General features: G+C 39.1%; 1 protein-coding gene across 8 annotated transcripts in view; it reads right to left on the reverse strand.

The window, feature by feature from the left end:
- Window positions 1–25,318, reverse strand: part of LOC112054767 (uncharacterized) — a 73,013-nt gene that overhangs the window by 14,670 nt on the left and 33,025 nt on the right. For 4 of the 8 annotated variants that reach the window (XM_052889898.1, XM_052889915.1, XM_052889882.1 and 1 more), the window contains 14 exons: window positions 24,354–24,470; window positions 13,653–13,962; window positions 11,324–11,604; window positions 9,425–9,585; window positions 8,471–9,342; window positions 7,719–7,967; window positions 6,932–7,248; window positions 6,448–6,654; window positions 5,689–5,869; window positions 4,848–4,973; window positions 4,585–4,740; window positions 3,098–3,212; window positions 2,318–2,394; window positions 889–982 (listed from right to left, as the gene is read on the reverse strand). In XM_052889898.1, coding sequence (XP_052745858.1) covers window positions 889–982; window positions 2,318–2,394; window positions 3,098–3,212; window positions 4,585–4,740; window positions 4,848–4,973; window positions 5,689–5,869; window positions 6,448–6,654; window positions 6,932–7,248; window positions 7,719–7,967; window positions 8,471–9,342; window positions 9,425–9,585; window positions 11,324–11,604; window positions 13,653–13,962; window positions 24,354–24,470 — 3,263 coding nt within the window. The remainder of the gene's footprint in view (window positions 1–888; window positions 983–2,317; window positions 2,395–3,097; window positions 3,213–4,584; window positions 4,741–4,847; window positions 4,974–5,688; window positions 5,870–6,447; window positions 6,655–6,931; window positions 7,249–7,718; window positions 7,968–8,470; window positions 9,343–9,424; window positions 9,586–11,323; window positions 11,605–13,652; window positions 13,963–24,353; window positions 24,471–25,318) is intronic. The other 4 variants (XM_052889919.1, XM_052889927.1, XM_052889934.1 and 1 more) reach the window with 2 other exon arrangements.

Here is a 25,318-nt window from a genome sequence, read left to right on the forward strand (position 1 = left end):
TAACAAGTGCATGCTATGAATAAATATTGAAATAATGCAATCACAAACTGGACATTATTAAAAAAAATATATAAAGAGATATACTTTGTGGTGTTGTAGGAACTAATCTCTTAATCTACTGAACCGATTTTGAAAATTCTTTTACCACTAGAAAATTCACGTTATTTGTAAGGCATGTTATATCTCACAGGAATGTTTAAATCGCTTAAAACGTACTTAATAAAATGATTATACAAACCGTTTCTGTACATAATTATAATAATTATTATGTTAAAAAAAATTATATGTATTGAATGTATTGATGAGACCATTCACAATAATTACTAGTCAGTGTAAAGGATAACAAATCAAACAGTATGGTTATAAAAATATCCCTCAACACATACTATCACACCATTTGTAGGCATATTATATTTACAGTAATAATTACTGTAAATATATTTATATAATTGCCAGCCTGTTTCGGGAATTATTCATAATATAGCCTAGGATTCACATAAAAATACGACGGCCGCGTGGCACAGTGGTGATAACTTAAACCTGCTGCCGTATGCGTGAGAGACAGAAAAGCCAGACAGAATGGCGCCGTAACCCGTTACGTTTCGAAGCGATCTACCCTCTCATAAGAAATTGTCAGTTATCACTTCAAAAAATTATATAAGTAACTATAATTATATTTACTATACTTGAGTTTTGTTTTAAACTGGTGCGTACACACTTTAATACAGTGCAGTTTCATGTTGTATTGAAAATGTTATTAGTAAGTAAGTAGTATTTAATATAAATGCAAGTCTCTCATGAACTTATGCATGTGTTCCCGTGTATTTGTTTATTTAAAATATACTTGTTCATGTATGTGTGTGCGTGTGTGTTCGCAGCAGTACGTACCGTGGTGCGGGCGCGGCGCGCGGTGGTACGGCTGCGGCGCCACCGGCGTGTGGAGGGCCGCCCCGTAACCGCCGGCGCCACTAGCTCCTCCGCCCTGTACAATGAAATGGATACTATACAGGATGTCCCGTAATTAATAGATAAAACGCAAATGGTAGATACACCACCTAATTATCTAAAACTAATTTTAATAGTTTTCCAAAAATCCCTAGGGTGACCAAGTTATTTTTTTTTTTCGGATTAATAAAATTTTTCAATTTTCAAATTTAGTTACATCAGCAGCTACAGCATTGAATAAACTGATTCAAAATAGAAAGTTTGAAAAAAAAAATAGGTGAATATCATATATTATGAAGACATCAATAGCAGACTAATGATTTTACTTTGAAAAAAAAAAACATCTTACGTGATGTGAAATTTTCAAATTTATTAACCATCCAATCAAAATATTCTTTGTAGCGTTTTGTAATAAAAGATACCCTACTAATATAGATAAACTAGCGGACGCCTGTAACTTCGTAAGACCTTACATTGACGGCCTCCGTAGGGCAGTGGTATGCGCGGTGGATTTACAAGACGGAAGTTTTGGGTTCGATCCCCGGCTGGGCAGATTGAGGTTTTCTTAATTGGTAAAGGTCTGGCTGGTGGAAGGCTTAGGTCGTGGCTAGTTACCACCCTACCGGCAGAGACGTACCGCCAAGCGATTTAGCGTTCCGGTACGATATCGTGTAGAAACCGAAAGGGGTGTGGATTTTCATCCCACTTCCATCTTAGATTGCATCATCACTTGATGAGATTGTAATGAAGGGCTAAATTGTAAAGAATAAAAAAACTAAAGCTCCTTAATCCGTCCCTGTTAAAAAATCAGTTCTTTTCTTTTACTAACTATAAACTACCCTCCTTGCCAAATTTTATCTTTGTACTTCAAGCGTTTTTCAATATAGCGCGATCGACCTTTCGCTTGCAAATAGATACGTATATATAATATAGATTACAAAACAGGACCTTATCGACACGGGTTTTCGAGAGAAACGAAAATATAATAAATATAAAAGAATTGTTCATTCAAATATACAATGGTTGCATTGTATACATTAACGAATATCTTCATTGTCACTCGTAAACTGGTTCTACTGTACAAGGCTACTAAATAAAACACAAATTGACAAATATTGTGCAACATCCGGTTTGGGTCACTGACCCTGGGAAGTCAGTATCTAAAATTATACATAGCAGTGATACAGGGAAAATGTTAAACAATATATATTATATACTTAAATACAATTAAAAAAAACCTAAAAGCAATCCCATTTCTGATACTATTATATCAGAACTTTGTGAATTTTCAAAAAAAAAAAAAACAACGGAAACTAAAGTACATAGTAGTATTCAATAAAAAAAAATTAAAACAAACATCTACAATACTTACACAAATTTGCCGACTGAGCATCGGATTTTGTTGAGGTGGCTGAATTTTATTTGTACCATAATTTGAACCCATTTGATCTGTAAGAATAATAGGAAAATGACAATCATAATACGAGAATTTCCATACTCGTACATTCTGTATTATAAAATATCGTTTTGCTATTTCTAATGAAAATTTTGTCTATGCTTTGATTTTTTTTTTCATTTTCAACAATTTCAAGAAACAGTAGTAAAAAAAGGAAATAAATATATACTTTTTAATCTCTAGTTGACGCCCAATCTATTCGTATACGTCACAGGATGCACATTGTGTGAAAAGTTTTGACACATAATAATAATAATATTGAGTATAATTTACATCATTTATTTTTTAAAATTTAAATGACGTATATAATTAGGTAAACATGGCTCGTCAACACAGACACACACTGTTCCTGTGTCCGGATAAAAACCAAAACAGTGAATAGGCCAGCTGGTCTAGCTATAGCTTGGCAACAACTTCGTTCGTAACACTCCCTATAGTCCGGGCGGGCCGAGGGGCGTGTAGCGATGAATGAAAACCCCACGACTGATGGACCTCACTAACCGCACGCACGATTTCACACCCGCGCAGTCTTTCCCCCCGGCGGCCACTTATCATGGGAGTTTCATCAACAAACTTGCCAGACTATATACAAATGTTCGCTGAAAAATATTTATTGCAAGACATCCTTTTATTTAGGGAATTTAGACATTTTTTTTTTTTTATTTTTTATTATAAGCTAGCGATAATGATACTTACTCGTCGGGTGATAGAGATGATGGAAGTCCGTCCGCGTGAGGGCCACGTTAGGCGGAGTCTCGGTAACCAAAGCATTGATCGTTGAGCCGAGATCCGTCTGCGGTTGCTCGGCCGCCTAAAATGAGAGCACAGGAATTCAGTGGCGTGCATAAGGTTTTTAACTAGGGTATAAGTAAAAATTGGAAAATTCCTTGTCCAACTATGTATTCTGTGGTCCAACATAGGATTGTGTTGAGTCCTATGGGTAGGCATTGCATTTTTGCATCTATGAAGTGCACTTCACTGCAGGAAGTGGAATTCATAGACGTTGCAGGAACACCCCCAGGGGACCATTCACCCGATGCGTGTCAAATTCCACACAAACAAATAGTTTAAATTCGACACTCAGCGGGTGAACGATCCCCTGGGGGGGGGGGGGGCACCCCCACAATGTCTATGAATCCCACTGTTAGTCTGTTTTACTTGTTTTTTTTTCATGTACAAATAAAATGTAAAGGATAAGTTGGCACAAGCGGTATGGCTGCCCTTTGTATTCTTACGTATTTAGCCCATTTTGTTTTTATTATTGTGATAATATGAATAAAATGTAAAAGATGAATAACATAACCTTCAGCCACAAAACATGTGATGCATTTTCCCCATTTGAACCAGTATAAAGGATGACATAGATACTAAACTATGAAGCGGAAACACGAAAAAGGCAAGTGAATCATATTCTATTGGAAATCAGTGTGCACAAAAAACAGTGCCTTCGAATGACCCAAGGCCACCTAATCAAACGTCTCAACACAATACTTTATAGCAAGAGTATCTATTTCAACATATCGATTATTATTATTATATTAAGATGTTATTTATTTGATTTTCAACTTATGTATTGTCAGCCACTGACAATCCAATAAGTTCATGAGTTTGCAGCGTTAACAGCAGGACATCCGACAAAACTGACCGTGTGTTGGTCGCGATCTGCATGATGTCATGGACAATGGTAACTGCCTTTTTGTTCTAATGTTATCCTATACTAGTGGACGCCTCCGCGGTTTCACCCGCGTGGTTCCCGTTCCCGTAGGAATACAGGGATAAAATATAGCCTTCCTCGATAAATGGGCTATCTAACACTGAAAGAATTTTTTTCAAATCGGACCAGTAGTTCCTGAGATTAGCGCGTTCAATCAAACAAACAAACTCTTCAGCTTTATAATATTAGTATAGATACCTGCCTCGCTAGGTGTTACTTTTCTGTCAAAGTATATGATCAATGATATAATGTGATTATAAAAGCTGTCTCTATAGAATCGATGTTAAATAGTTGTTATCGTGTTCGTCGGTTAAGGAGCTCTAAAACTTCTAGTTTAATATAAGATATATACCAAATCTTAGCTCGTTTTCCTCAGAAAATGACAGACAATTTTGTTTGTGACTAAGAGTGCGATACAGGTCCTTCTATAATTGGTCTGAGGACGATGATGATGATGAATACAACAGACCTCGGGGGACACGAGAAGCTGCTGCTGCCGCTGCATCTGCAGCAGCCGCACGCGCTGCTCGGCGATGGCCCGCGCGCGCGCCGTCTCCTGCTCGCTGCGCGCCACCATGCTGTACATCGAGCCGCCAACGCTGCCGCCGCTCATTGTGCACGTCCCCTGCGCAACCACTCAGCGTCAACAACATGTTCTATGCGGTACGGGGTCGTTTAGACCCTGTACTACAGATATAGACTTTAGGCATTTTATATGGTTTAAACACTTACTATACTTTGAACGGGATAGACAGGCGGCGCGCCAGGGCTCGAAGCCACAGGACTTTTGGTAGCAGTCTCGCACTGCATTAGACTCTGCGTTATGGCATTTATAGCAGCATTCTTCTCTTTGGCGCCCTGAAAAGGATATAATTTTATAAAACTATCATAATAGTTAGGTGTACCACTGTTATGTAATCGGGGCCATTGTAACGCGAGTGCAACAATCGCTAATTACATACAGTGGCATACAATACTTTTTCTACGATTATGATTAAAGAAATAAAAAAATAACAAAACTTGGTAATTAATATCTAATTGGTGGCCCATCAGATTTGTCTCTTTAAGGACTTTTGGTCCCGGATTTTTTGTAGAATGACATGGAATGGGTCCGTCCGCCGTGTGGGACATATTTCTAAAAAACTCAATTAATTTCCCGTTTGTTCCAAGATAAAACATGTCGACCCACTACGGAGGACCAGACCTCCCTCTTTACAGGAGAGTATTTTTAGCAGACTCAGAGCTGATTATAAAAATAAGAAAACTAATGTCGAACAAAGGTTATGATTCACAACATTTGTCAGGACAACTTAATTATCAAATCAAACTGTAACCAAAATAAGACCCTAGAGTCCCAGAGAATGACATTGAGTGGAATCACGCACTTGTGACAGTTGTATGTAGGGTTAAGGGATCCCTTTCGTCATGCCAACACTTAACATTCACTGCTCTATAGCTATTATCCCCGCCTATCCCGAGTAACCCATAAACAATTACAGAACAATATATGTGGATGGCCCGAACGCCACCACAAGTCGTTGCAACGCGGCGATAACAATACGTAGTAACTCACAACATAGTCGGAGCGCAGCAGCTGTCGGTTGGTCTCCAAGTCCATGAGCACGCTGACGTCGGGCGCGGGCCGGTCGGCGTACGGCATGCTCTCGATGACCTCGTCCAGGATGTCCGACAGCGCCTGGTCGCTCGGCACCTCGCTGTCGCCGCCCCCGCCGCTCGGCCGCGGGTTGCCGCTTCTGTAAACACGCTCCGATAAGCCTTGGCCTAAATAATCACTTATTAGCATCTAGTGGGCATTTCACACTTTAACGGCAGGCGTCCACAGATGCGTATCGGACGCATCGTATCAAATGGTATTTAGTATTGTTTGTATATAAAGTCATACAAGTGACTCCACTGATCGGTATCGTACGGATTTTATCTACCGTAGAACCCATTCGACGCGATGCGTCTGATACGTACGATGCGTCCACAGATAGAGCAGACTTGAAGTTTGGCGCACTATACAAAGATCACACCTATATAGGCTTCATATAAATTTGGAGCATCACCTTCATTGCTTAAACAACAATATCCGCTAAAATCCGGCCGCTCAGAGATTGCGTTTCTGACAGTTTGTGATCGAATGGGAGAAACATTCAATTACTATTGCCTCGTTATTTTGTCTCATCACTACAAAGACAAACAGTTGGCATAGCCTTGAAACAGCGCAGTTCAACAACCTAGTACGCCAGTTCAAAGTTACATCGCATCATCGACCTGTCAGAAACGCAATCTCTGAGCGGCCGGACTTTACAATATAACAAAAACTCACTGATTGTTGTAGGTGTGGTGGGTGCTGGCTGTGGCGTAGAGCGGCGGCGCGGCGGGGTAGGTGGGCCGGGAGCCGCCCTGCAGCACCATCTGCAGGTGGCTCTGCCCCAGGCCCGCCTGTGACGTCTGCGCCTGCATGCTGGTGCAGTCCGCGCTCGACGCCGACGACACGGGCCCGGCCCCGCCGTTCATGTTGCTGCCACGGTTACTGGATAAACGGAAGCAGGCCTTAATTACGCCTTGTTCTTATTATTAATTATTATTTAGTAAAACTTCTTCTTGTTATTTCCGCCCGGAACATGGCTCCACGGAAGACCTGCGCTGCGCTGGTGCATACATCACTAGCGTAGCACATGCTGAGTGGTACCACACATATAATTTTTTTGGATTTATTTAATATCTTTAAATAGGCTAGTTGATACTTTTTTTTAAATGGACATTATCGTTGTATTAGACTGAAATGAATTTCTCAAGTAAGTTCATACCTGATGTTAGAGAGCGCGTGATGGAAGGAGTGCAACTGCTGCAGCTGGTGGTGTTGGTGCGGCAGGCCGTGCGGCTGCGGTTGCGGTTGCGGCTGCGCGTGTTGCGGCTGCGGCTGCGGCGGACGCGCGCGCGTCGGGTACCGCATGATGGGGTTGGGTAACGGCAGCGGAGTGGGCGGCGTGGTCTGCTGCTTGGCGAGCAGCGATACGAGGATCTGATTCTTCTGGCACAGCTGGCTCATGCCGCTGCTGGTGGCCGTGCTCGACATCGCTATCGATGTAGCCATGCTGGCGCTAGCGGCGCTGGACGACACCTGCTGATGGTTCAAAAAAAATCTTAGATTTATTTTTTGTAGGTATATTACTATTAAAGAAGAAACAAAGAAACCAATAAATATAAATTATTTTATTATTTTTTATTATTAAATTAAAATGACTTCCTATCAAATATTTTAAAATATCTATGTAATGTAGCCTGTCGTCAGACTTATTTTTGAATATGAATATAGTGTGCGTTTTGTTCTGGCGGCTCATAAATACGAGTTGTCGTCGACAGCGACTGTCCACGACTGATGTGGCCTGACTTATGGCCAGTGCCCCGTGTGTACGATTTCTCACCCCCGCAGTCATACGACCCCCGTCACCCGCATATCATGGGAGTGTCACCAACGAACATGGCAATTACAGATCGACAGAACAGTCTATAGGTACTGCGCTGACTCAGACTTCAACATCCACATTCCAAGTCAGCTAGTAATTTATAAAACAATTCTACTCAGTAACATACCTGCTGATTTTCAGGCGTAGCTCGTTTAGTGTTATTTGGTGAAGCTTTGGACTCTTCGAACTTTCGTTTCATGCCAGCGATCCTGTCCAGATACATGTCGCCGGCCTCCTGCGAGCGCCCGTTGCTGGCAGGCCCGTTGGTGTTGGACAGCAGTTGCGACAGCACGCTAGTCTGCGCCGACCCGCGCCCGTTGTCCGACGAGTTCCTTCTGCTCTCTTCCCCGTCCTCGTCGGACTTATCGTTCAATATCTATAAACGAGAAGGAATGTATCAATCAATCAATATACATTTATTTCAAATAGGCTTAGTTTACAAGATCTTTTTACTGTTAGTTTTTGTCACCATGCATTTAAATATACAGGAGTATTTCCCATAACTTCCAGGTGTTGACAAGTCGAGATATTGCAACTGGCACTCTGCACTTCACTAGTAAGCAACTTCATGACATTTATCAATGAATAAGTTTGGCCAGGTTATGATATAAGGATGCGATATAAGGGACACAATTTAAGATCTATTTACAAAAGAAATATTTTTCACTCCGAAAATATTAATTTTAGAACACATGCTCCATATATAGACATTTTAATTAATTTTCCTTAAAGAATATAACCCTAGAGTTATGGAAAATAGGTCCGAGCATCCTATATATTTTTTTCAAATTATCATTCTCGCGCGATTTAAGGGTGAAAAGCTGCTATTTTCAACTTTAAAATCTGGTATTTCAAATTAAAATATAAGTAAGTGCTGACCCTGAGCAGTTGGTTGTTCTGCGGGCCGGAGCGCGCGTGCGCCTGCGCCGAGTAGAGCGGCGACAGCGCGGAGCCGGGCGTGAGCGGCGTGTGCGGCGTGTGCGGAGTGTGCGGCGTGTGCGGCGTCAGCGGCGTGTGCGGCGCCGACGTCTCGCTGCCCGTCGCCTCCTCGTCCTCTTGCTTGAGCAAGTCCTTGAGGATGCGGTTATTCGAATTGACGTCCGCGGCGTTGGGCCCAGTCTTCTTGCTGAGGAGCGTCCGCAGGCGGTTGGGCTCCTCGTGCGCGGGCGTGGGCGGCTTGACGTCCGCGGGCGTGGGCGGCTTCACGTCCGGGGGCGACGTGAGCGGCGAGGCCGCGTCTTCGTTGCCGCTCTCCTTGCGCTCCTTCGCCTCCTCGGTGTCCATCTCGCTCATCGGAAAGCTCGGGGGCCAGGGCTCGTCGAGATCGAACACGTTTATGGTGTACTGATGCTCGGGGGGAATCGGACTGTTCCCGGGGGAGTGGTACCGCTGCTCCGAACTGGAGGACTCGCCGTTGGCGACGGACGTCATCAGAGGGCCTCCGTGGGACCCTCCCGCCTCCAGCATCTCCTCCTCGTCGGTGACCAGGGTGTTCGTGGACATGATGAAGTCCGGCTCGCCGATCGCCGGGAAAAATCGGGTCTTCGCTTTGACGCGAAACCGAGGACCGCCTTTCCCGAGTTGTAAGCCGAATGTGTCACTGGCGACCAGTAGGCCGTCACTGATCACCTCTTGAATGTTAGACGCTATGCGCGACCGATCCTCGCGGTCGATACAATCCAAGTAATTGGTCCCCGCAAGAGAAATAGAGGAAGTGTTTATACAGTTTTCTACACCCGTCAAATCGCAAGCTGAAAGATAATAATATTGTTACGGAAAATTGCTCAAAGCGAATATAAATCACGACAGTGTAACAAGTTTTCGACGTCTTACATCGGATGTCAAGGTTGCTTTCCAAGCGGAAGATGATGACGGGTCCGCGCTCGTTGGAGGGGGGGGCCGGCTCACAGCGCCGAATGACGCACATGACGGAGCCGGCCTCCTCCGCCGACGCGGGGCGTACTGGCGCAGCGTGGATCACTGTGTCTGCAAACCTGAACATACAAATATCATATCATTGAAGCCTCAATAGCTCAAAAGTAAAGGTCATCTCAAGGAGACTCATCACCGAGAGGTCGTGGTCGATACCCGCTCGCTGGACAGTCGTACCCAGTCCTAACACAATCTTTTCCGAGCAGGAAAAAATCCAGACGTAGTCGCGAGTTACTTCGCGTCCGCCAGTAACATAGGCTCATAGGTAATCATATTGATTCTGTTAATGATAATGATTAGGCCCGGCAGTTTAATGAGGTCCTAGTTTTGACACCATCAACTTCCCAACTCTAAGCAGAGGAAGCTCAATATTTTATAGCCCGATTCAAAATTGTAATTCAGGACACGTAGCACTAACATGCGACCAACAAGGTAATCTCGTGAAAAGAAATAGCCAATACTCAAGTGTAACAACTCAAGCAGTGCAACCCGGAATACAGCTATCTCTTTCATTGCGTTGGGACAAAGGAGATGGATCTGCGACAACTCCGTCGCCAGTGGACGATATTTTCTCTATTTCTCTTCACTTGGTCGCATGTTAGCACCATTGATCGCATGCAGTGGCGTAGCTAGGTAACCAAGGGCCCTAGTGCAAATAAAAAATGGGGGGTAAACATTTTAAATATATACAAATACATAAAAATGCTAAGCTACTCGTACTTTATCATCAGCTGTCAAGTTCTACCGATTTTCTGGTAAGGATTCGAGAGCCTGAGCTCAAGGACCCGGGGCATTGCAACCCCTAGCTCTTGGGTAGCTACACCATTGATCGCATGCTAGCACCACTAAAAATCTGAAGCCACATAGGCTAAACATTGGACCAACTAAGCAAATTATTTACCGCTCACATGTTACGGGTATAGTAATACATTTGCTTCAATCATCATAATCGAAAGTTGATCGTAGACTTTAAAAATAATGCACATAAAATAGAATCGATAAGCGCACATTTTTATGTGTATGTGTGTGTGTTGAGACTGCGTAAATGTTTTAATACTTAGAAACAAATAGGTATTGTAACGATTTATGGTTGGTCGTAATTTTCGTCACGGTTACGCTTCGAAAAAAATTCAATATTATAGACATAAAAATTGACTGCCTAGTTGGTACAATGGTTAGGCTATATGGATGGCTTCGTATGACGAGGTCCTGGGTACGAGATCTGGGTCGGGTTATATAATACTAGGGGACGCCCGCTATTTCGTTCGCCCTTAGACCTCCTTAATCCGGCCCTATGGCGAAATCCGTCCTTAGCGGATATCTACTAACTATAGACTTGCCAAATTTCATTTTAGTGCGTCAAGCGGTTTTCGAGATTGTGTGTGTGTGATTGTGCGTTTTCAGGCCATTCATGATTTAAGTACACAAACCGGCATTTTTAACGTCCGTAAAAAAAACTGTCATGCGAATGGGGGCTTAGGAAGCTATTTACACTCCGAAAACGATTACAACAATCAAATATCGATTCTATAGAAACTTTTCAGTTGTGTGCATTTTTTAAGAAATTAACTATCACGTGTCTCAAACGGTGAAGAAAGAGAATTTTATTAATTCTCTGTATGTGCGAAGTCTGCCAATTCGCATTGGGACAGCGTAGTGGACTATTGGCCTAACCCCTCTCATTCTGAGAGGAGACTCGAGCTCAGCCAGTGGCTGAGCTCTACGGCTCACTAGCCGAATATGTGTTGATAATGATGAATGACATGTTCATGAATATGAGAGTAAGAGTATAATACTTACTTAGGAGTATCATTTGAGTCATGTATGAGTAGGCGAGCTTGGAGATACTTGAACTTTTCCGGTTCTGTAGAATTCCAGGCGATGTTTTGTGCTCTCCTCAGCAAGGGTTTCAAATTCGCATGGTCTGCGGCGTGCAGGATAGAGAATATCGATTTCTTGTACAACTCTGTTCTCTCCACGAGGACGAGATCTTTTATATTTTCAGAGACACACTCAATTTCGCCTTTCGGGTTAAGTTCCATTAATACTATACCCAGAAAGTGAGAGTAATGATTGATTGCCTGAAATAGGATAACACGTTGAAAAATTGTAGAGAAATGGCAAGCGCCCACAGATCCGCATTGTACGTATCTGACGCATCGCATCAAACGGATTTTAGTATTCTTTTTTTTAATTCTCTATACAAGTTAGCCCTTTACTACAATCTCACCTGATGGTAAGTGGTGATGCAACTAAGATGAAAGCGGGCTAACTTGTTAGGAGTAAAATGAAATCCACACCCCTTTCGGCGTTTCCAAATTCTTTGTATACAAGTGCGTCCACTATTCCGCGGATCCACGGATCGTATCGAACGCATTTTATCTACCGTAAAATTAAAAATCCTTTTGATAGATCTGTGAACGCCTGCCACAATAAACCTCGTCATACGTTATTTATAATTTTATCAAATACTAGCAGACGTCCCGCGTAGTTCCCGTTCCCGTGGAAATAGGGAGATCAAATATAGCCTATGACACTCGCAAATAACGTGGATTTCTATTGGTAAAAGAATTTTTAAAATCGTTTCTGTAGATCCAAGGATTACCCTCTATACAACAGCCCTAATATTAGTATAGTTGCGCAATTGTGTTACAGTTTTGAGACTGAATTAAATATTGACGGCCTTCGTGGCGCAGTGGTATGCGCGGTGGATTACAAGACGTAGGTCCTGGATTCGAATCTCGGATGGGCCGATTGAGGTTTTCTTAATTGATCCAGGTCTGGCTGGTTACCACCCTACCGACGAAGATTTAGCGTTCCGGTATGATGTCGATGTGAAAACTGCAATGAGTGTGGATTTTCATCCTCCTCCAAGTCTAATAGCTCGCTATCTTAGATTGCATCATCACTTAAGTGAGATTGTAGTCAAAGACTAACTTGTAAAGAATAAATACTATATGTGTAAGCTTTTGATACACTTTCCATTTCAACCACAGTTGAAATACTTCTCGTTGTTGAAAAGCTTCTAATTAAAACACCGTTTGTAAGTGCAGACAGGTATCGTTCAATTATTGATAACCGGATAATGACCAGGTCAATAGCACTTACACTGAACGAGCAATATCAACAGATATCGATTTCTTTCATTATTATATTAATTCATAATCAAATCAGCATACCCCTTATCCTATGAAGCAACTACCACAACGTAATCTTGATTGGCTCGTGATAAGCCAATCAACGGACCATGTATCCTAATACCATGAAGCAACTCCCACATTTGCAATCTTGACAAGCTGATGATAAACAGGTTAACAATAGGGTCTTTAACATTATTGTGCAATTTCAACACATATAACTGAACTCAAGTTGAGCCGATCGACTACCCCTGAATCCTTAGCAATATGAAGCAATAACCCCCAAAGGGCAACAACCTTTTGATCCATCAACTCAAAACTTTCAAGGGCTTGACTATTTAATATATGTACCTATTTCAATAACACGTTTCTACAAGACTAATAATTTAGCCTATAAACAATATTGGGTTCTACATACTAATACTATCGGACGCCCAGCGATTTTATCAGCGTAGTTCCCGTGGGAATAAGAGAATAAAATATGGACTATGTTACTCGCTGATAATGTAACGTACCATTAGAGGTATAGGCGTGAAAGCGTAACAAACAAAAAAACTCAGTTTCGCATCTCTTATAATAGAGAGGTATATATTTAACATAACTTCCCAGTTGTGTGCATTTTAAGAAATGAAATATCACGTGTCTTGAACGGTTAAGGAAAAACATCGTGAGGAAACCTGCATACCAGAGAATTTTCTTAATTCTCTAGGAGTGTGAAGTCTGCCAATTCACATTGGGCCAGCGTGGCTGACTAAGGCCAAACCCCTCTCACTCTGAGTGAAGACTCGTGCTCAACAGTGAGCTGAATATAGGTTGAGAATTATGATATTGATGAAAATTTTACTTTAAGTTTGTTTCTTTTTTCGTTATTAGAAAGTTACATCTTCAATCAGTAACATTCGCTATTTTTTATCCCCATATGCCCATAGGAATGGAAACTAAACGGTTGCTAGTTTACAATATAAGTAAGTAGAAAATACGGATTTAATCACCTCAATAAGAGTGCTGAACTTGGAATATTGGAACTCAGGTTCAGTTAAAAGTTCGCTCTGGTCAATTAGATGCTCGGGCACTCCCTCCGATGGGTCCGGCGAGAGGCAATCAGCTATGCTGATGGGGCACTCCCCAGGGCAGCCCCTCCGCTGTTCTAGGACGTCCTCGATCAGCCGCGTGGCTACGCGGACTATCCCGTTCTTGTCCGGCTGCTTCACGTCCGCTATACAAGACCCGAGCAGCTCTTCGAGTTGGTTTATCACTTCGTTTTCGTGCTCACGGCGTATCTTCTCGTTTTCACACTTGTTTCTGAAAATTAATACACACTGATCAGTCAACTGTATAGACGGAGAGCCAGCGACATTAATATCGTAGTTCATAGAAAGGGTCGATTGGTTAATTGGACAACATATGAGTAGCAGTATAAAGTGTATCACGATTACGATTAGATCACTAAATCAGCGAATGAAATTATAAAAACTGGTATCTAATCATAGTCAGCTAAAAAGTTTTTAATATCGCGATTCATTTAGAGTATGATCATGTGGCTTTGCTAGTGTATCATATTTTTTTAATTTATTTATTAAAAATACAAATTCTACATAAAAACGTGAATTACACGGACAACCACAAAAATCACAGAGATTTGACCTTGGTGTCCATCTGCAACTAAACTTAAAACTAACTAACTATAATAATATTCTTATCAGTAAGTAGTCGAAGTTGATGTTCCGGATGACCACTTAAAAGTTATTTTTCTGCCCCTCGACAGCATAAACTACTTATTTCCCTAAATGAAAGGTACACAGAGTACTTTTCATACAGAAAAAGACACATTTATGATATTAGTGACAATCACTAATCAGTACTTATCACGTCGCGAACACGTATTTGGAACAACGTGGTGGGTCGAGCTCTATATCCTCTCTTTTATAGAATGGGGAGGCCTGGCTCTATAGTGGGCCATTAAATAGGATAATGACTTGCTGTATCTCGCGGTTTCGTCCGCTTAGGTTTTACTCATTTGAGAATATCAGAAAAAAGTGCGATGACTATCTATATCTTTGCCACATTTATGCAGATCCGTCTATCTGTGACTGTGTGACTGACTAAGAAACGCCCATAAAATACTAGTTTTCTTAAATTTACAATTTTTTTGATAATCTTCTTAATTTTCGTTCCGTAAAAACTTCTTCAACGTAATTATTATAATGATTTATTTATTTTGCTTCCTCCGCGAAAAGCCGACGAACCAATGCGACAAAAACACCCAGGTCCGACAAAATACTCTCAACGTACGTTTCACCCCGAAACCGGAGCATCCTCAGGAGAGGTTGACTCTACAACGTGCAATTGCAAAAAGTCTATCTTCTATCCAATATTCTTCAACGTACTTATTATAAAGTACAAGTTACAGCGTGATCAAAGGAAATAGCGATTAATTTTTATATAAATGGATAAAACAATCAACTTTTATTTACTCGTAAAGTAAACGTTGCAGAAGATCCAACAGATAAAAGGCCACTATACGCCGATAACCTTTAAGTTTGAGAGCAGGAGTGAAAACACTATAGAATTCGATAACATGTAAACGTAATTAATGAATTTATATAACTAGATGATCTTTAAATTACAATATGTACCTAAAGTTATTCAAATAAAAAATTATATTATGGCTGTTAAAAACGTCCAAGTCGCGTTTCACGTTTTAAAAGGTTCCATCAATTCTTATTTAAGACTAGCGGACGCCCGCGACTTCGTCCGCGTAAATTTCGATGTCAACTTTACTACTACCCCTACCCTACCTTACCACTACCCCAACCCTACCCTACCACTACCCTAACCCTACCCTACCCAACCCCTACATCTACCCTACCCCTACCCTACCCTACCCTACCCCCACCCTACCCCTACCCTACCCCAAACCTACCACTACCTTACCTACACCCTACCCCCACCCTACCCCCATCCTACCCCTACCCTCCCCGTACCCCTATCTCACGCCTATCCTACCCCTACCCTACCACTTCCCTATCCTACCCTACCTCTACCCCTACCCTACCATTACCCTAAACCCGGCCCTAAACCTACCCTACCCCTACTCTACCCCTACGCTTCCCTACCCGTACCCTACCCTACCCTGTAACTTCTCTATCTTACTCCTACCCTAAGCAAAATCGGTCCAGTCATTCGAGAGTGGTGGTATGACCAAGAGAAATAGAGACTTCTATGCTAATAATATAAAGAGGTAAAGTTCGTGTGGTTGTAGGAGGTAATCTCTGGATCTACTGGACCGATTTGGAAAACTGTTTTACCAATAGAAAGCTACGTTATTTGCGAGTGTCATAGGCTATGTTTGATCCCCATATTCACACGGGAACGGGAACTACGTAAATGAAAGCGCCGGGCGTCATATAGCGGAATTTCTGCGTCTTTTAGAAATTTTGTATTATCTCCGAAACTATTTAAGTAATTAACATACTGTAAAGGGCAAATCTTATCTCCATAATATTTTTGTGATTATTAAATAATTTATTTTGATAAGGATTAAAGTTTAGTTGTATAAATAATGACGTAAACCTAAGTATATAAAATTAATAATTTTTAAAACACAAAAGGTACTATATCTGCTAATATATAGAAGATAGATATATGGTGTCGCGGACTTTTTTGTAAAACTTTTAAAGATACATAAAGCCTCCATACATTAATTTCAATTTTACACAATAGTTAAGGCAGCGCATGCGAATAAGTCTGTTTAAGAGGATTTTCAGTCCGACCTGTATGACAAAAACTGTGATAACTCGGCTAATATATATGATACCAATATAAAATATAGCCTATAGCACTCCCCGATAATGTAGCATTCTACTGGTGAAAGAATTTTTAAAATCGGTCCAGTAGTTCCGAAGATTACCCCATTTAAAAAATGTGACAAACTTACAAACTTACAAACTTTACCTCTTTATAATATTAGTATAGACGTAAAGGCTTTTATGGCCATAAAAAAGTAATTAGATAACAAAATTCGCTCAAAGCTTTAAGTCATTTTTAATGTTTACTAATGTAGAGATTTTCAGAACTTTAAACAATGAAACGAAGATGTATATAAACATATATGTACCTACGTCTACTTTCACGGGACTTCCTTGCTATTATTAGTTTGAAAAGCAATTAGCAATATTTATTATACGTTGATTGCCAAAAATGTACCAGTAGTATTGGGCGAGTATTAAGAGTAAAATTATAACATTAAGTGATACATAATTATCTCTTTTACGCCGTAACGGAGCTTAATTTCGTCGTAATTTAGCCCATAAGTACAAGATTTACTTCAATTGATTTATTTCACGTAGGAAAAATAGGAGGTACCGTATATATTTGAGTGTTATCATTTACGATAGCACTAAGCTAGTGTTTTTTATGCTTTATAGGCTAGCGCTTGACTAAAATTAAGCCTGATTTGGGTCTAAGTTGGGCGCGCTTAGCTAGAAGATGTCTATTCACTCTTGCTTTGAAGTTGTTCTAATTATAGGTGTCAGGAAAAACAAAGTAAAGCTACTAGTAATTTCTGCTTGTAATAATATTACCTATAATATACTTATTAAATCCATGTGAAACTTAATGCGTTTGTTTATGGATGTGTATTCATGATAAGAAATGTGTTTATTTATACACGAGCAGCATGTATGGATGCTTCATCACTTGCCCTGAATGACTGCCGAGTGCCGACATCGACAATAGTCCTGCTAAAGCGATACATTGTAAGTTTAGGGAACATTCATTAATTACGTGAGGTGTTTGGGGGACGAGTCGAATTTAATCTCACCCAACCGCACGCAGGGAAAGGGAGGTCTCGACAAATATCACGTAGTTTTCCCCCGAAGAGAAAGAGTGTAAACTTGCAAGAAAAATAGGTGAAATGAAAGAATTCCTTTTATTAACTGAAATATGGGAAAGTCTAACACAAAAATATCAGTTAGTCGTATAGAAGAAAGATTTAATTGTTTATTTGTTATTGAATAGGCTCTGAAACAACTGAAACGATTTGAAAAAATGTTTTAGTGTTGGGAAGCTACGCCGGTTGTTGTAGGCTTTATTTTATCCCCGTATTCCTACGAGAACAAGAACTACGCGGGTGAAACCGCATGGCGTCTGTTAGTCTTTAATAAAATAAATTATGCAAATTGTTTCAATAGGGCAGTTGACTCATGAAATTTAATATAAACAATATTAATTTCGTGTAGTTACTTAATAAAATTTAAGGATTTCTTATAAAACTTAATTTAAAAAAAAAACGCTGTCGTCCATTTTGTAACGTCACAATGTTACTTGATGTACTAAACTTCACGTCGTCTTTGTTGACGGTCTCATTGTCAAAAACATATTTAAAAACTAAAATTTTCATGTAATCATGTCTCATAAAAGATATGTTTTTTTTATCTAGTAGAACGATAATGAACTATTTAAGACCATTTAAAAAAAAGTGTCAACTAGCCTTTTGTGAGAGTTGAACCAAATCTCACATCTGACAGTTAGGGTTCCGAAAATTGACAACACTCTAGACATAATTAATCAATGTCCCCTCATTGAAGTTCTAACACAAAGCGTTTGCGCTGAAATGGTGATGATGACGTGACATATGCAGATGTTTTGAATGCTCTAATGATAAGCTCTAATAAACGAGCAGCTCAGGGTTCATAAGTCGCATGTACGAGTAAGTATATTGATTTAACAAGTTGTATCGGGTCTGAGTCCGTACATTATTCATTATTTTGTCTGCACATTGCTGATCTGTTGGGCTATTGGTTTTCTTTTTGATAAATGTCAATGACTTAGTTCCAATATTGCTCCAATGGATGAACATTTAAGTAAAAAACTCGGTAGCTTTCAAAACGCATGAATAGGCTAGTTGACACTTTTTTTTTAATGATCTTAAATAGTTCATTATTGTTCTCTTGATGATTAAATGCAAAATTTTAATTTTAAATATATTTTTTACAATTTTTCGGCCATATTTCAACTGTTTCATGACGTCACTATAACAAATCCCTTACAAAAAAGGCGTATGACAAAAATATCAGCTAACGATTAATTTTATGTTTAGTACATTATGACGTCACGAAATAGGCAGCAGCGTTTTTGATGTTTGGAAAATTTGAAAAAATAAGTGATTTTTAAATTAAGTAATTATAAGAAGTCTTTAACTTTTACTTTATTGTTTAATATTAAATTTGACATGAGTCCACTACCCTATTAGAGAATGAGCTGTTCACTAACTTCGTCAAACAATCACAAATAACGTGCCTTTTTAGTGCTAAAAGAATTTATAGATAGAATAGTGATCAACCCTTCCACAGGAATAAAAACAAACAATAAAGTACATGTATTTTTTAATGTAATAATATAATAGTAGTAGTAGTAATCATTGACAGAACAAGAAAGTGGTGCACCTGAAGTTGAATGGAAAAACCATTGCGTATGATGACCACAAGTCAGTGTCAGTCAAGTCAAGTGGTCAGGCCACATGACCACACGACGCTTTAGACATAACCTTCTATACGCTGTCGTGTGTCAATCTTAGGCACAAGTTTTAAAGTCTTGTCTGCCCCGTATTATTACTACTAGGCCAGTCTATTAAGGAAAATAAAGAGATCAACCTCGGAATGAGAGATAATAAGATGTAAATTGGTAAACACTTTTATTTCGGTGTTCTAATAGTTTTTTCAAAAATCTCATAAAATCTGTGCTGTAGTAGGTAAGTTATTCAAGGTTTTTCATCATTAAGTCGGTTTGTTTAGCGCTAATGATGTAGGTGTATACGAGTTTACAGATGGTTATATCTCATTCTGGGGTATGATTAACACATACAGCGAAAACCAGTAGCGCTAACATGCGACCAACGAGATAATCCCCTGAAGAGAAGTGGAGAATATTCAACTAACGGTAAATAACGCTATATCTTTTTTTTTTTAATTATTCTTTACAAAGTTAGCTCTTGACTACAATTTCACCGCTAAATCGCTAGGCGGTACTTCTTTGCCGGTAGGGTGGTAACTAGCCACGGCCAAAGACCAATTAAGAAAATCTCAATCGGCCCAGCCGGGGATCGAACCCAGAACCTCCGTCTTGTAAATCCACCGCTCATACCACTGCACCACGGAGGTCGTCAATTCATCAATATTTCATTGCGTTGATACATAAGAGATGAGACTGGGACATCTCTGCCACTATTGGACATTTTCTCTATTTTCTCTTGACTTGGTCGCATGTTAGCATCAAGCAGCAAGTTGTCACAGGAATACTTCAAATAGAATCCTACATTTACAAGAAATTAAAATACTAACACCCAAACATTCATTGCATCATTTCAGTTAAGCATTCGTGTGTTTTTCCAAGACTCGATCAAGGGTGAACTTACTAATTTATCAGGAAATTTACTAGTTTACTGAAACAGGTAGGCACATATTAAGTTTTATTAATTACTTAACTTAATATGTTAAAATTTAACCACAACTGTGAGAATAACAAAAAAATTGATATGAATTTTACAAGAGTTATATATTCAATGTCATTCGGTTTATTCAATAAACCATAGAAACCGATATATGCCATGTACGAGTATGTTATCACACTAATCTATACTAATATTATAAAGGTGAAGAGTTTGTTTGTTTGTTTGATTGATTGAACGTGCTAATCTCTGGAACTACTGGTCCGATTTGAAACATTATTTCAGTGTTAGATAGCCCTTTTATCGAGGAAGGCTATAGGCTATATATTATCTCTGTATTCCTACGGGAACGGGAACCACGCGGGTGAAACCGCGCGGCGTCAGCTAGTATACCTATATACCTAAGTGCGAAAGTTTGTGTGTAAATATGTATGTTTGTTCCTCCTTTGTGCAGCGGCTTCTGAAGCAATTTGGCTGAAATTTGGAATAGAAATGAATTTTACTCTGGATTAACACATAGGCTACTTTTCATCCAGGAAAATTCCATGGTTCCCGCGGGATTTGTGAACAACAGAATTCTGAAAAAACTGATTTCTAAATCCGTAACAATACAACTGAAGCAATCTCGTCATGACGGTCACTATCCCGATCACAAATCACTAAATTGTTCGCGCCAAAATATAGATATTTTGTGACCAAATGCATCATTATAATTTGCACGTGATCGATTTGGTTTGCGCTCAATGATTAAAATCTCCGATTGCAATCGAGATCGCCAGCCCATTGTTAACATCATGTTGATGAGTTGTTAATTAGTGTTCTCTCAAATATACAGACGAAATGCCGCGGCTTGCATAACAACTTGTCCCAGAATGTATAATGACAAGTCCTAATTCAGTGCAAACTCCGGGAAAACTGATATCCTGTATAACACCTGGATACTTTACCAAAGCAATCATATTAATTACATAACTCTTTTGGAACTGGGTCAAATGACCCTTATTATATTGGCACTGATAGTACGTACGGAAGTCGATCTCGGTCAAGTCGCTTACAGAAGCAAGGACATGCCAAAATAGGAAATCGTTTTCGACAACTATACAAGTAGGTAATTTGTAAAGTTATGTTTAATGAAAAACAAGTGACTTTAAATAAAAATTAAAAATTATTTTCGGCTTTGCTATAGCTTAATTACGTATTCCATAAAAATTACAGAATTTTTAAAATACAATAAAAATCCAGTTTAAATAAATATTATATGAAAGTAGCAAGTTTTTATCACTAGAGTTAACGTGTTTTAATTTAAAGGCGAATAGTCTTTTATTGATATGGCTTTTCGATGCAGTCTTGATTTTTTATGTCTGCGGTAAGGCATGGAAAATAACCTTAGACTCCGCGCCACAAAACAAGTCCCGTAGACGCAGCGCTAATGTCTTAATGGCGGTCTGATTGTCATTTGTGAAAGCCCCTGTCAATTTTAGTTCAGGTTTTAGCCGCGGGACTTCTTTCGTGGCGTGGAGTCTCATATGCCGTTTACAATGGAACCCGTTGTCAACTGGGTGGAGCAAAAAGTCTGTTCTAGTACGAAAATATTGAGAAAAAATTAAAGTAAATAGAAAAAGCTTGGGAATATCTGTGGAAACGTATTTCCAATGTTCCGTGCAAGCATGTTAAGCATAAGCATATGACAACATCACATCATTAACAAGTAAATGTACATTAAAAAAAAATTAAGTCGTCGGCTTCTCGGGTCGGCAGTTCCATCAATTTACACGTTGGAGATTTTGGATAAAAGCAGGCGTTACTTTGCGGAAGTTCATCATGAATATACAATAATTAATTTATTTTGCTATCATCCGCGAAAAGCCGACGAACCCATGCGACAACGTCACCCAGGTCCGACAAAATACTCTCTACATACGTTTCACCCTGAAACCGGAGCATCCTCAGGAGATGTTGACTCTTGACTGTTGCAAAGTCTTTGCAATTGCACGTTGTAAAGATACGGATGATAGCTAAATAAATAAATTATACATTCACGTTGGAGATTATCAAGCATCCCGATTAATGCGTAAAGGATTTAAGACACTAAACATATTCAAATTCAAATTCCATTTATTTCAATTAGGGTTAGTTTACAAGCACTGTTGAAACGTCAAGTTATGTCATTATTTAATTAATGGTGATGGTGGATGGTGGTAATTAAAATCGAAAACTTAAATTTAAAGTTACATAGTGCTTTCAACAACAAACTTTTAGGTCCGATAGGTCAATCGATATCGATATCGACAATGATGCTGGTGAATACAGAATACATGTAGACTATGTATATTATGTATTATACACAGCGAGCCGTGTCTAGAAATAGAAATAAAAACTGCGCATAAATAATAATTGTCGATAAAAAAATATTACGAAACCATATAACAATAATAAAGAGACGTCGGAAGCAAGTTCACATTGATGCATATTTAGTATTTATACTTTATAATTATATTTAGGCTTAATTTTATTTAACTAAAATATATAAAGTAACCCTATATGCTATTCGCGTAGGCAAGAAAGAGGGCACAAAACATATTTGACATGCCGTCATAAAGTAAAGTGGTATGGACTAATTTAGTAAAATATACAAGATATATATCGGAAATTTTTCATTTCTGTATCTTTTTGAAAAGTGGGCCCAATTTCGGACATCTCGTTCTTCTTTTAGTCGTTTTGTGAAATAATGAACAACCTTTATCCTGCAGTGCCATGACAAAATACTATCTACAAAACATCAATTGTTGTCAATCAATCAAATCGCAGGTCTTTGTTTTTAATCCCATAGTTGTTTTGTTAGAAATTATGCATATTATTAATGCGTTTTGCGTTTCAGAATTAAAAAAATAATTAAATGCCATTATATGTAACCACGTGCGAGAAACTCATTTAAGGGTGTTGCCGCAGAACACTGTGTCAATATCAATATCAACGTCGTCAAAAATTCATTTTTTTTAATTCTTCACAAGTTAGCCCTACAATCTCACCTGATGGTAAGTGATGATGCAATCTAAGAAAACTTGATAGGAGAAGGATGTAAATCTACACCCCTTTCGGTTTCTACACGGCATCGTACCGGAACGCTTAATCGCTTGGCGGTACGTCTTTGCCAGTAGGATGGTAACTAGCCACGGCGAATTTAATTAAGCAACAGATGTAACTTAATTTACTGTAGGAAATTAATTATAATAAGTGAAGTGTAACCCAAATTTTAAAAAAAATAAAACATTCACCCCCATATTCGTAAAAATGGATTGAGATTGAAACCTCAATTTTGAAAATGAATTCTTTGGGTTTCATGGCAAAAGTGGGAATACCTACATCAGCAGGACGGGTACCACTAGCACAAGAATGGAGAACCCAGCTCCGCTTGCGTGTCACTCTTACTCCCTTCGTTTTTTGACTAAAGCAAACCCTAGCGAAGATGGAGTTTTATAAGATTTGTCAACTTTTTGATAATATGTAATTTAAAGGTTTAATTAATTTACTAGTTGTTAATACGATAATCCTATGCCAATTATACATTTCTAGTAGACTCGTATGCAACAGAACAACAGAAGAATTAATTCTGACATACCTGACTGAGTATCAACGCACAGGCACCTACTGTGGCACCGTGAAACGAATTCTTTTGCTCGTCGTAAATGAATATTGGTCAATTTAGCGAGTTTTGTTTTCAAAAGCTATAAAGTTGCTGCAGAAAATGTGAGGTTTTATAATAGGCGTGTAATTAAAAGTCAGACGTACTCACGAACAGTATTTTTGGTGAATAGCGTGTCAGAACAAGTTATTAATCTAGAATCACAGAAATAATTGTTTCCTGCCATATAACCGCGTCTGCCGAGACGGTTCTATGTGGATACATATACGTAAGCTTACATCAATTTGGTAATCATTCCAGTTAGCTGGATATAACACAAACGCTTAAATAATTTAGTTCATTTCAATGTCTTTTTGTAAAACCTTGGTTTAAGGAAGTTTTCGTTTCAGTATAACAAGTCTTAAATAAGTCAAAATTGTACATGTAACTATTAGTTTTAATTACATGTAAAATTTTCGACTAAGTATACATAAATTAAAATATGTATGGTGTAATAAATGTCATCTTTCAAAACCTGTTGATAATTAAATAATTTAAGAAGACGAATTATATAACAAATCTCAAAATAAAAACGTTCATATATTATATCTCTTAAATACCTACTGTTGAGATTTATTGTCTGATGACTTTTTTCTTATCTTCTTACCCGGCGAGGTCACGCTCATCTTGTCTTGCGTCCCCCTCCATGTGTCTCCCAGTTGGAGGTCACAGGATTCGAGTCTACAGAAGCAGCAAACAAAACGTATTGTTATTATAGGTTTTAACTGACGGGATTATACTAACGCTTCACTATCAAGATAACGTTTATAACATCCACATACAAACTGTTCATTAATGCAGGTATTGTTGAAAGTATATAATTCCTAAGGACATCACAAAGTACGCATTTGCAGTAAGATCCGAACCGACCAATATTTTCGCCGCTATTAATCGACATTTGTTTTTACGAGATAATGTCGTTGACACATATGCTAGGCCTACAATAGAAAGAAAATGGACTAAAGTGATGACCAGACTTCCGTCATTCAAAAAAAATTGAAAGTTTGTCAGCTCACGCCCTATAATATAACTAGTCACTTTTCAAACTCCTACAGAGGGTAGATGGTGTCTTCGGAACTCACGATTCACTCAATACGACCCACTCACGTTCCCCTTAATTTTTATAGTATATAGTTTTATGGTAAATCCTATTTTGCATTTAACCTTTATCGAGTCAACGTCCAGTTTTTAGTAAAAAAATATATGTAAAGTGCTTTTGACAAACACTTTGAGAAATACATGTATTTTTTGGCGTAGTTGCAAAAGTCTTGCTTATTCTTGAGGTCCACGGACTAGTTTCCCAGCTAGATTTTTAATACCCATATTCTAAATTGGTTTAGATCATCTGGCGATAAATCTGGTGGTAGATTCCAGTCTCAGGCAAATGTACGAGTACGTAGATATGTAGTGATTTCAGTATGATGCCGTGAAGCCGTTTTTTCATTTACAATTTCGCAATTAACAGTGTGTTAAATTTTAACTAATAATAATAATTAATTAGTTGATGAAAGAAACGGATGGCCCATCTG

This window comes from Bicyclus anynana, chromosome 3 (genome assembly GCF_947172395.1).
Source record: "Bicyclus anynana chromosome 3, ilBicAnyn1.1, whole genome shotgun sequence".
Lineage (NCBI taxonomy): Eukaryota > Metazoa > Arthropoda > Insecta > Lepidoptera > Nymphalidae > Bicyclus > Bicyclus anynana.